General features: G+C 49.7%; 5 protein-coding genes across 5 annotated transcripts; 4 read left to right on the top strand and 1 right to left on the bottom strand.

Annotated features, from left to right (window-relative positions):
* Positions 1 to 333: 333 nt before the first annotated feature.
* Positions 334 to 2,001, bottom strand: hcsA (homocitrate synthase; the record flags this gene model as incomplete). The annotated part of the gene is made up of 6 exons (XM_057116178.1): positions 334 to 1,050; positions 1,074 to 1,299; positions 1,360 to 1,427; positions 1,506 to 1,586; positions 1,644 to 1,861; positions 1,941 to 2,001. The coding sequence occupies 6 exons, from the start codon at positions 1,999 to 2,001 to the stop codon at positions 334 to 336; spliced, it is 1,371 nt and encodes a 456-aa protein (XP_056972061.1).
* A 2,821-nt stretch (positions 2,002 to 4,822) lies between these two features.
* N7484_005758 (uncharacterized protein) lies at positions 4,823 to 5,736 on the top strand (the record flags this gene model as incomplete). The annotated part of the gene is made up of 3 exons (XM_057116177.1): positions 4,823 to 5,128; positions 5,215 to 5,609; positions 5,670 to 5,736. The coding sequence occupies 3 exons, from the start codon at positions 4,823 to 4,825 to the stop codon at positions 5,734 to 5,736; spliced, it is 768 nt and encodes a 255-aa protein (XP_056972060.1).
* A 719-nt stretch (positions 5,737 to 6,455) lies between these two features.
* N7484_005757 (aminoacyl-tRNA hydrolase PTH2) lies at positions 6,456 to 7,194 on the top strand (the record flags this gene model as incomplete). Its single annotated transcript, XM_057116176.1, has 2 exons — positions 6,456 to 6,783; positions 6,890 to 7,194. The coding sequence occupies 2 exons, from the start codon at positions 6,456 to 6,458 to the stop codon at positions 7,192 to 7,194; spliced, it is 633 nt and encodes a 210-aa protein (XP_056972059.1).
* Positions 7,195 to 7,979: 785 nt separating this feature from the next.
* Positions 7,980 to 9,983, top strand: N7484_005756 (U4/U6-U5 snRNP complex subunit SNU66; the record flags this gene model as incomplete). Its single annotated transcript, XM_057116175.1, has 1 exon — positions 7,980 to 9,983. The coding sequence occupies one exon, from the start codon at positions 7,980 to 7,982 to the stop codon at positions 9,981 to 9,983; it is 2,004 nt and encodes a 667-aa protein (XP_056972058.1).
* An 852-nt stretch (positions 9,984 to 10,835) lies between these two features.
* Positions 10,836 to 12,459, top strand: N7484_005755 (aspartate aminotransferase). Its single transcript, XM_057116174.1, has 5 exons — positions 10,836 to 10,962; positions 11,056 to 11,134; positions 11,232 to 11,872; positions 11,940 to 12,227; positions 12,281 to 12,459. Exons 1-5 carry the CDS (start codon positions 10,843 to 10,845, stop codon positions 12,440 to 12,442), a joined length of 1,290 nt encoding a protein of 429 aa, XP_056972057.1. The 5' UTR covers positions 10,836 to 10,842; the 3' UTR covers positions 12,443 to 12,459.
* Positions 12,460 to 13,714: the final 1,255 nt, after the last annotated feature.

Raw genomic sequence — 13,714 nt, 5'->3', positions numbered from 1 at the left:
TTGCTGCAAGCTTATAAGTCGACTTATTCATTGCTGTAGCCAAATAGGCTTATGCGCTTATGTACAGTAGAGAGGACTAACTCTCCCAACACTAACCCAATTTTTCCTTTCTGGGTTCCAAAGTGTATAAAAAAACACAAAACTTTTCTCAAAGCCTGAGAACATAACAAAAGGAGAATTCCCAAACACATAAAACACATCAAATCATCAGAGATATCTCAGCACCTTGACTTTCAAGCGGGCTGCCGCTATGCAAGCTCATGGACGCGGAAATGGTCTGGCGAATAATACGCACGCTATTGAACACAAAGGAAGAATGATAGTTGGAGAAGCTTAAACGGGAACGCCATTGCGCTCAGCCTCAAGAGCCAGCTCCTTCTCCTTGGCGGCGAAGATAGCCTGCTCCTCGGCGTTCAATTCCATCAGGGGCTTGTTCTCGCCAGACTTGAGGTTTCGGTGGTAGGCACGGATGATGCTGTCAGCGTCGTCAACGGCAATGGGACGGATGTCAGCCAGAGCCTTGATCTTGGCAGTGCACTCCTTGTACTGAGCATCGCTCATCTCGAGCTTGAGCTGCTGAGCACGAGACTTGATGGCGTTCCAGCCAGTCAGACGGGAGGCGAAGTGCACGTAACGGGTCATACCGAAATCAGCGGGGTTGATGATCTCGTAGGTGCTGGGGTTGTTAAGGATAGCCTTGGCGTGGATACCAGCCTTGTGGGTGAAGGCACAGAAACCGGTGATGTAGTTGTTGAAGGGAATGTTGACCTCAACAGCCTCAGCGACGAGGTCCTCAATGTCCTTGAGCTTCTCGAGCTTGTACTTGCCCTTGACGTATTCGGGGTCGGCGACCATCATGCGGGCCATCAGACCACCCAGAGGGGTGATACCGTTACGCTCACCGATACCGAGAACGGAGGTATCAATGTGGGTGGCACCGGCTTCAAGGGCACAGTAGGCATTGGCGATAGCGCAGCCAGTGTCGTTGTGGAAGTGGGTCTCGATGTCACAGCCGACAACACCACGGAGCACACGGACGAGCTCGTAAACCTGGCGGGGGAGGCACAGCCAACGGTGTCGGCAATACCAACACGCTGAACACCGACCTTGTCGACGGCAGAGTAGATGGACAGAAGGTCAACCAGGTCGGAACGGAAGGAGTCCTCGCTGGAGAAACGGATCTCAATGCCCTTGGACTTGACGAACTCAATGACCTCGATAGCAGTGTTCTTGATGTAGGTCATGTCCTTGCCGTGGGAGTGCTCACGGAGGTAGGAGGAGGTACCAATAACGACATCACTGGTTCAATGGTCAGTTATAAGTCCCATAAATTCTTAAGCTTTTGCTTCCATGACTCACACTCCATCAACACCAGTCTCAACAGCAACACGGGCATCATCCATGTGGCAGCGAATGTGGGTGAGGATCTACATCACAATTAGCCTCGAGATTTGAGCCGAGAACTCCCATTTCTCGGGAATTTGCCACCGAGATAAATAACGTACCTTGGCCTTCAGACCAAGCTTGCAGATAGCCTCGCAGTCGGCACGAGACTGCTCGGAAGCGCAGGGGCTAGTAAGCTCAATCTAAAATGGAAATTGTCAGTCTTAGATACGTTGCTGCCGGTATAGCGAATGACTCACGTAGTCCACACCGAACTCGTCCAAAGCCTTGGCGATCTCAATCTTCTTCTCGGTGTCGAAGAAAGCATTGGCAAACTGCTCACCCTCACGCAGAGTGCTCTCAATGATCTTGAACCGGGAGACATTGCTCAGGAAATCGGTGACGCCCACGTTGTGGCCGTAAGGGTTGCGGGAGGCGGAGGGGTGAGGGTTCTGGCGAGTCTCAATGCCAGTGAAGCCTGCTCGCAATCTTGCAATTAGAACTCCTTCGTCTTGACTGGGTACAACATCGAGCTCTGCAAGACAAAATTGACATACCGTCATGGCCGTTGGCGCCATTGGCCTGCACAGCGGGCTCGGGGTCGGCACCGGGACACATTGTGGGTATAGAAGTTGGTGGGGTTATGGAGGGGTAGTGGCGGTGGTTAAGGGTCAGGGTATAATGGATTAAGCTCAATACCCGGGGTCAAGTAAGTTTCTCGGACGATATTTATGTTCAAGAGAGGGGAGAATCAAGAGAAGTAAGAGTCATAAAGTGGAGTGGGCGGTGTGCCCATTTGCGTAGTAATCTTCCTTCGCTCGCTCGGCGGCAAAAAAATAGTCGAAAAATTTCACTTTGTTGCGGGGTGGAGCAAGGGTTGCGCCGAATGCGCTCATAGGTCCCCCTCAATCACCGTGGCATTTTTTTCGGTCTTTTTTGTTCTGTATGACTCAAATTTCAGATCGGCTACTTCTAATACCTCATAAAGTTCTCCTGCATACAGGCATGGCATTTTTGTACTACGCATGGCGAAAATTTGCAGTTTCTTGTTCCTCTGTTCTTTGCTACATACTCCGTGCCCCAGGAGAACCGACATCGGCACGGCGGGGTCCATGTCTACGTACAGTAACCGGTGGACTTCGCCGATGCCAAAGACTAGAACCTTATGCTTTACTAATCTTTTCCTATTTCTGAGATAACATAGATTACAATTTCATACGTCGTCATAATCATCGGCCCAACGCCAATTGGCTGTCTACCCTGTTCCACCTGAGACGTTCGATCTACTATATGCAAAAATGGAATAAGCACCTAGATTATGCTATGTCTCTTCCAATTGCCATGGTTGAGAAAAGGCAGAGAAGAGAGGGAGACAGAGTGAATGCTACTGTCTAAGTGACTGCTCGCGCCATCGATTAAATCAGTATATTGTATAATGCTATCCGGTCATATGAACACTCATTGTGCAAAACTTGGAAATCAACCCTGGAGATCACTCCAGTCTGGCAGAAAGGTGATGCAAAGGTAATGAGAAAAGCTGCAGAAAATCAAGGCAACCACGGGCGCCAAGTCAAAGTTTTGAGCCTTAAGCTAAACCCAATCAGGAATGATGACTGATAATTCAGGCTTGCTTGTAGTGGCTAGTTACTTGTACAGTGGAGGCAGAAGGCAGTGTCATTAACCTTCAAAAAAGGCAAAAGCAAAATAAAAAACATCAAATGGCCTCGATCCCATTACTCCTGCCTCAGTAGCCGAGGTGCCAACAGCTGCAGCTCGATTTCTTCCTGGGAAGGCATGGATGATTCATCCAACCCCAAGTGGTCAGCTTCAGGCTTGGGCCAATGCACTCCCAGTATCCCGTCCAGACGCATGTACAAGGCTTCAGGCGGGAATTATATGAGTATCGCGGTGGTTATGCTGCCAATATGAATAATAAGGCAAACAGTAAAGGTCATCGGGTCACGCGAGTTCTGAGAAGGCTGGAACAGTGAGCAAAGAATCAAAGATAGGATCGATCAAGCTTTTAAACTTACATTTGATGTCTCGGTGAAGCCTTTGGTGTTGAGGCACCTTTGTTTGCTCGAAAGCGCGGCAGCTTTGATTTTATGTGACGGTACCAGCGTTAAGTTTTTGGTTAATGCATGGAGGACGCGCTCGTCTTCGCTATTCTCAAAATCACATTGCTTATGATTCGAAAATTCTGTTCGAACGTACAGAATATGCTATGGTTGACAGTCTTCAAGATGAGAGAACTATGAGGGCAGCATAAAGTAATGCGATATGTGGGAATTCGGCCATGATTACGTGGAAATTGGATCATTCATGGAGCGTAAACCACAAAGTTGTTGAATCTCCAGGGCTGCTATTCATATAGACGAAACAACGACAAAGCGATACATTCTTAGTACTTCTTCTAATTGGATTTGTATACCTTACCCGCGAGCCTTCCTGGATCGTGTTAGGTCCACATGTAGTCATTGTAGTTCCGGGCAGTTTGTATACTCTCAACTTTCATCTCGCACTCTTCTATCACTATGTGCCCACGCCCGTGGTTTAAAGCTCTGTGTATGGAGACTATCATACAGCTAGTAGAGACCTGCTTTCGTAGAGCACAATTGAGATATCAGATAGCCTTGCACGAATTGCCACTCTTTGGAGGGCTATTGTAAGCTTACAAGTATAAACGTACTCTTGTTTTCAGCGAGTATCAAAAGTGCACATACAACAATTTGTGCTATAATTAAAGATACAAATGTGCTATAGAATGGTTTAAAACTACTCATAATGACTCAAAAAGACTTCATTGGTAGTTGAAATATGTTGGCTTGGTGGTCTGGCACAAGGCGAGGACTGAAGCTTACAGTATAACATTGGTGTTTAGGCGACTGACGCAATGGACACATAAGGGGCTCCTATTGGCTACATTTTGAATCAAACGTAGGCACATATGTATGTATCTTTAAAAATAGAAGAACAGAATTAGAGTATGCACATCATATTAGTGTGGGAGTGGAGAAGCGGCGTTGGAGCTATGCAATTCAAACAGTAGATCCAGATTGGGTGGTGTGATTCCACAATGTCAGGTGCAACATGCAATATGGAATGGAAGGATATTGATTTAATAAAATGTTTAGATGTCCATTCACTCAATAAGTCTGAATACATATCACTTCCGACATACTTCGAGGGGAAAAACAAAGGAAGATCCAGAGTGGATCGGATCTCCCCGCGTGCCAATTACGCGGATGTGGTTGGTCCGGGCGCTCAGGCCAGATGTCGTCCAGGCTAGGTGGCTTTCACCTTTCTTACTCCTATCCACCCTCCGGTCTGCGTCAATCAATCTACCTGTCTAGGTAAGTCTACTTCTATTCGAAGTTCCATCTGTGCAACTTCATCGATTACCTGCATATGGTCTGAATTAACACGCGTCACAGCCAAGATGCATTTCACATCATTTGTCGCCCTCCTCCCTGCCCTGGCCATGGCACAGGAACAGGTGCCCCTCGCCGACCGCGTGCAGGGATGGTTCAACAAGGCCAAGGCACTTGTGCCTACTGCTGTTCCGGCTGAGCCCATCGTCAAGATGTCTGAGAAGGTCTCCGAAAAGGCTGTCACCCCGTTGACCCTGGATAACTGGGAGTCCATTCTGACTCCCGGTCCCCAGCCGGAGGACTGGTTCATCTTCGCGACTGGCGGTAACAAGACCTGCTTCGGTCGCTGTGAGCATGCCACGAAGGCCTTCCAGGTACATATTATCCTCCATACGCTCTTTTCTTCAGTCAACGCGCTCCGAATCAATCACCTCTGATAACTAACCTTTCATCCCATCAGGAATCCACCCTCCTTTTCGCCGCCGATCCCACCTCTCCCAACCTCGGTCTGCTGGACTGTGAGGAGCACCGCGTCCTTTGCTCCATCTGGTCCGCCGGAGCTCCCGCCGTCTACTACTTCCAGGTCCCCGAGGCCCAGGCTGAAGGCCGCGCTCCCACTCCTCTCCACATCATCAACATGAACCACACCACCGTCACCCCCGAGGAGCTATACAAGATCCACTCCGAGAAGAACTTCGAGAAGGTTGAGGCCTACGAGGGTGCTATGCACCCTACCGACAGCTGGCTCGCCCAAAACAAGCTGAACATCCCCATCGGTTACGCCCTCTACGCCATCGGTGCTGTTCCCAGCTGGATGTTCATGATTGGTATCTCCATGTTCAGCCGTACCTTCATGTGAGTGTTTCCCAGAGGCCGTTTTTATCTTTTACTTGTGATGCTAACCTCGATCTTTAGGAACCGTCGCATGCCTGGTGCCCCTGGTAACCGTGCTGCTAACGCTGCTGCTGGCAGTGCCAACTAAGGGTTTTGATTTATCGGGCAATTTATTTTGGGTGTAAATAGCGAGTCGCAGGCCGTCTGTATTTCCATGCACTTGGTAGGCGCGTGTTCTTTCTCTGTGAAGCTTCAAGTTGAGTCCAATGACTTGGAGCAGCTTCGTTAGGAATTTTAATCAATACCAATATCAAGGCTCATTTGAAAGATGGAGTTGTAGATATCAAAAAAACATTTATTAGATGTCCCTTCCTGCGTTCTGTTTCTAGGACAAACGTTCGAGACACATCAGGCGCTTCCACCTTGGCAAGGTTGATTTGAGTTGGGGTTTTATCATTCACACCTGCCAGATGTGTATATCTATACCTAGTACTGTAGTGTTTTTGAAAGTAGTAAGAATCTCAAGGTTCGAGTGAGAAATGTCTCGGGGCTCTCAAATGTAGAGAAGGAGCGATATATATTCAACATTGATAACTCCGCATTAACGTAATCTCATGTGTTGGGCGTTCAGCGTACAACTTGTTTAAGTATATATACAAGCTCAGATGAATCTCCAAAATAGCATTATACTCAATACATGTTGTACAAATGGATGGTATGGAATTGTCGAAGTATGGTTCCCTCTAAAAAGTTGAACATCGGATATGTAATCAAAGACTCGGCGGACCCGATCCGCACCATTTAGAAGAACTCAACCACACTCACCACTATCCAATCTTCCTCAAATCACCCCCTTCCACACTCAAAATGGCTGCGCCAGTACCATTAGACCGCATCCCACCCACAACAACCGCATACGTGATCGCGACCGCCATCCTCGCAGGCGTGACAGGCTACTTCATTGGCCAAGGTTCCTCGCTGAACCTCTTCAAAGAGAAGCAAGGCTGGCCCAACGGGTACGACGTCAAGGTCCACCGGGACTCCTCCGACGAGGAAGACGAAGCTGAAGCTGATGTCGAGTCGGATGAGGAGAGCGAAGACGAGGGCAATGGCGAGGAGCTGGCCAATTTCAAGGATAATGTTGAAGAGGTGAAGCTGGTGCTGGTTGTGAGAACTGATTTAGGCATGACTAAGGGTATGTTACGCTCGAACCTATCAAGAAGAGAGACAGAAGACGGAAGGATGTTGGTTTTTTGCTTCTGGATGTTCTGATTCAAAGCTAACTGCCGTTCGCTCTTCAGGCAAAATCGCCGCTCAAGCTTCTCATGCGACTCTCGCCTGTTACAAATATTTCCTCACACATGCGCCCGATAGCCAGATCTTGCGCCAATGGGAGCGCGGTGGCCAGGCTAAGATTGCGCTGCAGATCAAGGGCGAGGATGAGCTTTTGACTCTCCAGGCGCAGGCTATGAGCCTAGGTCTTTGCGCGCGTGTTATTCAGGATGCGGGCCGGACACAGATTGCTAGTGGGAGCCGGACGGTGTTGGGTGTTTTGGGACCCAAGAGCATTGTTGATGGTGTGACCGGGCACCTGAAGTTGCTGTAAACTAAATTCTAGCCATGAAGCCGTGTGCGATAGGACATAATGATCATGAATGATGAAGCTTCATCTATCACATATCACCGGGCCAACAACCCTGGTGGGTACATAGCACTGGTTCCAGTAGAAGATTTCGTGCATTGCGCGAAAGCTTTCCATACACTATCCAAGATTTTCTCCGCGAACATTTGAGATGTCTTGATACGGCGATTATTCTTGATAATGATGCCAACTACAAGTAATTTAGAGCTATAGAAGGGGATGTTTGCTGTCATGGTTATTCCCTAGCCTCACAGACCAACGGCCTCGGCAAAGAGTTCAGGAATATGACGCTGTCTACAACCGGGCACCCAAGCCGAGCTCACCAGGAGGGAGCTCAAGACCCGGGTCACACCCAGCGCAGACTTTAATCTGAGATCCGTCGACTGGATACCGTAAAGTGCCATACATAAGAATGAATGGCCCCGTGACGTCGAGCTGCCCAGCTCTCAACCGAAACACAAAGGACGAACCCTCGTGACCGGGAAATCTGGACACAGATCTATGTTGTGTTTGAAGAAAGAAAGAAGGAAACGGGAATCAAAAACTTTTTTATTTGGCAAAATCATCACGCTAGACCGTATTGGGAATGGTGGACACAGTCACATGATCAGGTTCTGGATCGGGTGGAACTGATATTGATAGCGGGTTCATGTCGATTCCTTAGCTGACCAGCTTCTCTCTTTCATTTCTTTTCTTACCCCCTCCCCCTCCCTACCCTCATTACTGCTCCGCCAGATACACCCGTCACCATGGCGGACGCTGTATCCATTGAGCAGACCAACAAGATCCGAGTCTCTCTCGGACTCAAGCCACTCCCTGTTCCCGGTGCCGACGCCACCGGTCCCGAATTCAGAGACGGTGACTCCTCCAGCGGATCCGAAGACGAAGAGGAGGCCGCAAGCACACTCGAAACCAGACAAGAACAAGGATACGACAACTGGAAGAAACTTCAAGATGAGACTGACGCGAAACGACGCCGGGAAGAAAAGAACGCTGCCATCAAGAAAGCGCGCGATGAGGCCCAACGCAAGCTGCAGCTGGAAGGCACCACACTAGGAGAGGCAGCTGGCGATGAGCTCGACACCAAGGCCTGGTTGATGCAGACCAAGAAACGCACGAAAAAGATCGAGAAGGAGCGCGCGCGCAGATTGGCCCAGGAATTGGAGGAGCGTGAGCGCGAGGCTGCGATTCAATATACCGCTGAGGACCTGGCTGGTGTCAAGGTTGGACATTCGATCGGTGCATTTGAGGGTGGCGAGGACCATATCCTTACACTGAAGGATGCTGCGGTGGACGACGACGAGGAGGGCGATGAGCTTGAGGATGTGCATTTAGCGGAGAAGGAGAAGACCGAAGAGAAACTCGAGTTGAAGAAGCGCAAGCCTGTGTACGACCCTACGGCAGAGCATCAAGGAATCCTCTCGCAATATGATGAGGAGATCGACGGCAAGAAGCGCAAGAGATTTACCCTAGATGCTAAGGGTTCCACAGAGGAGGAACGTGAGGCCAAGCGACAAGAAGTTTCGGGCAAATTAAGGATGGGAGCCATCAGCCTCCAACTTGAACCTGAGGTTGCGACTTCCGATTACATGGATATCAGCGAGATCAAGGTCAAGAAGCCAAAGAAGAAAAAGGCTAAGACTACTAAGCAACGAGGCACCCTTGACGACGAGGACCTTTTCCCTAGCACTGAATCAAATGGAGCGTCCATGGATATTGATTCAGGCAATGGAGCCTCGGCCCCCGTCAGGAAACCCTTGGATCAGAATGTCTCCTTTGTGGATGACGACGACCTACAAGCATCTCTTGCACTTCAGCGACGAGCTGCCTTCAAAAAGCGCAAGAAGATGCGCCCAGAAGATCTTGCCCAGCAGCTTCGCGAAGAAGAGTCCCAGACCCCGATGGAGGTGGAAACACCTGAGGGAGATGCAGAGGAACCCGGTCTCATAATTGATGAGACTTCTGAATTCATCTCCAACCTCCAGAAACCTACCATACCTGAACGAGAAGAGCGACAAAAGTCTACAGTTGTCGAAGAAACTAAGCCAGAGCCCGAGGATGAGCCACAAGACGTGGACATGGAACGCTCTTACAATGACATCGAAGACGACGAGGACCTTGCTGAACGCATCAAACGCGAGGAATCTGAGCGCGAGAAGCAAGAAATTACCGGTACTGGATTGGAGGAAGAAGCTACTTTGGATCAGGGCATGGGAGCTGCTTTGTCCATGTTGCGACGACGTGGTCTGGTGAAGGATACCGGCGGCAGCGATCGCAATGCTCTCATGCGTGACCGCATGCGCTTCCTACAAGAAAAGGAGAACCGTGAAGCTGAAGCCGACCGACGTGCTCGACTGCAGCGTGAGCGCGACCGTGCATCTGGTAAGCTCGACCGCATGTCGGCCCGCGAGCGTGAGGAACACGCCCGCTGGGAGAACAAGCAGCGAGACCAGCAGGAAGCCCGCCAGATGGCCGAGATCTTCAACAAGGAGTACAAGCCAGACGTGCAACTCAAGTATGTGGACGAACACGGCCGCTCGATGAACCAAAAAGAGGCATTCAAGCACCTCAGTCACCAATTCCACGGCAAGGGTAGCGGCAAGATGAAGACGGAGAAGCGTCTGAAGAAGATGGAGGATGAGGATAAACGCGAAGCCATGAGCACTTTGGACAGCAGTCAACACACTGGAATGAACAATGCCATGGGACAACAAGCACGAAAGAATCGCCAGGCCGGTGTGCGACTTGGCTAAAGTTATTAATCATGTGTATAGTTGCAAAATGACCACCTCACGATAACCTTTTGGGAACATCACCCGCTAACCAGATCTGTCAAGTCCTCCCGTAATAAGTCGGTGTCGGAGCGATCAGACCATGCTCTCTCCGCGTGTGGGGATGGCGTCCCGGGTATTTGACCTCCCCATATTTAACCGAGGTTTTTTTTCTGTCTCCGTAGAACTCGAAAAGGTGCAGTAGGCGAAACTCAGCATTGATCTAGATCTTACTAGAATCAATTTACCCGTAGAATTCGATCTGATCATTGGCTGCATCATACAATCCTTGTTCAGACAGACCGGGCTTTACCCCAAATCGCGTGAGGGGAAAAGTGAAGTGGAGCTTGTCGGCCTTAATCAGCTCACCGGGAAAACGAATCCCGATGTCGCGCAATGTCGGGGACAATTTTCTTATGTTGTGGTTCTCTATTTGAAGTATGTATAGAGCTATTAAGATGAAGAAGACCGTAACACAAGGGACCTATAGAGGAATACCGCGCCCTAATTATGACCAGAAAACCTTCGAATCCCCCATAGCAACGAAGACTATTGAAACAGTCAATCAATGATCGTCTCATGCATGCTAGAAAGTGCGGAGGGAAGAGCCAATCCCGCCCTTTCGCAGGTGGCTGTTTCTCGCGGAAGTACCCGGTACCAACGTTAAGTATGTAACCCCACACCACAAACACCGTACCCAATACCGTTATCACATGAGTCAAGCCAAAACAGACGCACCGCAACATCTCCGACCTTTTCTCATCCCGACTCCTCCCTTTTATTCCCATTTCCCCCAATTTCTGTGGATTCTGTGTCCATCTTTTATTCTAAAATATCAAAAATGCTTTCCACATTGCGCGTCGCCAGCCGTTCGGCTGCTGCCCGCGAGGCTAACATGCGCACCGTGATCATTGGTGCTCGTCAAGCTTCCGCCTGGTCCAAGGTTCCCCAGGGCCCTCCTGTAAGCTTGACCGATTTTTCCCTGCTGTTTCTTGCCTTGTTTCAGAGCTGCGATTGGGTTCTTAGGACTATGCTGATGCAATGGACTCGATAGGATGCTATCCTGGGTATCACCGAGGCTTTCAAGGCCGACTCTTTCAAGGAGAAGATCAACCTTGGTGTCGGTGCCTACCGTAAGTAACCTCCAAAACATAACCAATTGAGGAGTTATCCTGGCATTGCGCGCAAAGGAGTAACCATGAAGAAAAGCTAATCAATAATTTGCGACAGGTGACGACAAGGGCAAGCCCTACGTCCTGCCCTCCGTCCGCGCCGCCGAGGACAAGGTCGTTGCGTCGCGCAGCGACAAGGAGTACGCTGGTATCACCGGTATCCCCGCTTTCACCAACGCCGCCGCCGAGCTTGCCTACGGCTCTGACTCTGCTGTCCTCAAGGAGGACCGCCTGGTCATCACCCAGACCATCTCCGGTACCGGTGCTCTCCGCATCGGTGGTGCTTTCCTTGAGCGCTTCTACCCCGGCGCGAAGAAGGTCTACCTCCCTAACCCCAGCTGGGCCAACCACGGCGCCGTCTTCAAGGACTCCGGCCTCGAGGTCGAGAAGTACCGCTACTACAACAAGGACACCATCGGTCTGGACTTCGAGGGTCTGGTCGAGGACATCAAGGCTGCTCCTAACGGCAGCATCATCCTGTTGCACGCCTGTGCTCACAATCCCACCGGTGTTGACCCCACCCAGGACCAGTGGCGCCAGATCAGCGATGTCATGAAGCAGAAGGGCCACTTTGCTTTCTTCGACATGGCTTACCAGGGCTTCGCCAGCGGTAACGCTGACCTTGATGCTTTCGCTCCCCGCCACTTCGTCAAGGAGGGCCACAACATTGCTCTGTGCCAGAGCTTCGCCAAGAACATGGTGAGTCCAAGATTCGAACTGGATTGACTGCCAAGAGAGAAATGTAGATGCTAACGTGCGATTGTAGGGTCTCTACGGTGAGCGTGTCGGTGCCTTCTCTCTCGTCTGCGAGTCCACCGAGGAGAAGAAGCGTGTTGAGTCTCAGATCAAGATTCTCATCCGTCCCTTCTACTCCAACCCCCCCATCCACGGTGCCCGCGTCGCCTCCACCATCATGAACGACCCCGCCCTGAACGAGCAGTGGCTCGGTGAGGTCAAGGGCATGGCCGACCGCATCATTGAGATGCGCGCTCTTCTGCGCAAGAACCTTGAGCAGCTCGGCAGCAAGCACGACTGGTCCCACATCACCAGCCAGGTAAGACTAACACGGTACCCATAATTCCCGCCTACTTGATTAACATACAACAGATCGGTATGTTCGCCTTCACTGGCCTCAAGCCCGAGCAAATGGATGCCCTCGCCAAGGAGCACTCCGTTTACGCTACCAAGGACGGCCGTATCTCCGTCGCTGGTATCACCTCCGGCAACGTCCAGCGTCTTGCCGAATCCATCTTCAAGGTTACTGGTTAAATTGGGGTAAAAAATACATAAAGGAATGGGGACCTTGATGATTCTGCATGAACAGAATAAGGACCTTGGAATAAGGATATGAAGGGGAAATCAGACCCATGCGATGCGCTTGGTGCTTCGCGGACTCTTGTACTGGTATCTAATGTCTCTGTTTTATATTAGCATGGCTTGGCTTTGTCCATCTCAACGGAGATTTTGGATTCATTGTCTTTCCCTCCCCCTCTTACCTGATCCGAGCCCATTAGGTCCTAGCAAGTGTCCGAGACTCGAATACGTAGAAACTCCCAAATATATATTTAGGAAATTAGTAAACAAGGTTGCATTCATCAGCAATAGACCAATTGCTCCTCTGATCACATACCTTGGAACCTGAGCGGGGGAATCAATCACAAGTTTCACCCAACCCCAATCCAGTCACACCAATCTTAGTAATACCCCATGCCTTGATATGTAGACCTAACAACCTGAAATAAAAATAACCCAAGAATCCATGGCACCCACTCCCAATATTCAAGATGACCTTATCTACCTCGTTCCAAGGCTGATGACCCAGTTCCATAATTCGGGCTCGGCTATGTAACGGAACCAGCAATCCTCCTAAATTTCCGTAAAACAAAGTTCATGCGAAATCTAAATCATCTTACCGAATACAAGCAAAAAACCAAGAATAAAAATAAAAATGAAAAAGGTACCTTGGCAGCTGGCCGGCTGCCCTGGATTGTATATAGTTGAAACAACAGGAAATGAAAAAAAATGCAGATCCTGTATATGCACATGCACCGATCCTATGGTCTAGTCGATCCGATCCGTGCAAAACATTCAAGAATTCCCTATATGAATTGGTAACCATAGAACTGGAGTAATAATCACACGGGTCGGCTTTTCCCTTTCCTATCAGCATGCATGACAGCCCACTCCACGACGTGAGTCAAGTGCAGTCCAGATCTATGATGTAATGGCCGTGTATTTTACGGTATGATACTGTAATACCACGGGAAACAATAATGGATCCCGTGATTCAAGCCATGTGTCAAGCCACCAATCAGGTATTGAGGCGTGACGGCGAACCAGAACCAGAGATTCGCTGATCCGGGGTAAGGTGCGTGGATCTATGAGGGTCTGGAATGGACGGGATTTTGGGTTTGGGGATTTACATGGGCAATAGAGGATATGGATTGGATTGAGTTCTTTATTCATTTGGATGATGTGTATGATTTTGATGCTTGGCTCGATAAGGATATGATGCTGATGCGATAAACACGGGATATGTGG

This window comes from Penicillium longicatenatum, assembly GCF_028827895.1.
Source record: "Penicillium longicatenatum strain IBT 33135 chromosome Unknown contig_3_segment0_segment0, whole genome shotgun sequence".
In the NCBI taxonomy this organism is placed as follows: Eukaryota; Fungi; Ascomycota; class Eurotiomycetes; order Eurotiales; family Aspergillaceae; genus Penicillium; species Penicillium longicatenatum.
Note: the sequence above shows the minus strand (reverse complement) of the source record. Positions and strands in the feature narration are given on the sequence as shown.

Excerpts from the sequence above, each read along its gene's own strand:
- N7484_005755 (XM_057116174.1), top strand. The coding sequence starts at position 10,843 with ATGCTTTCCACATTGCGCGTCGCCAGCCGTTCGGCTGCTGCCCGCGAG. Across the intron at positions 11,135-11,231 it reads CCTTGGTGTCGGTGCCTACC|GTGACGACAAGGGCAAGCCC; the intron begins GTAAGTAACCTC and ends AATTTGCGACAG. Across the intron at positions 11,873-11,939 it reads AGAGCTTCGCCAAGAACATG|GGTCTCTACGGTGAGCGTGT; the intron begins GTGAGTCCAAGA and ends GTGCGATTGTAG.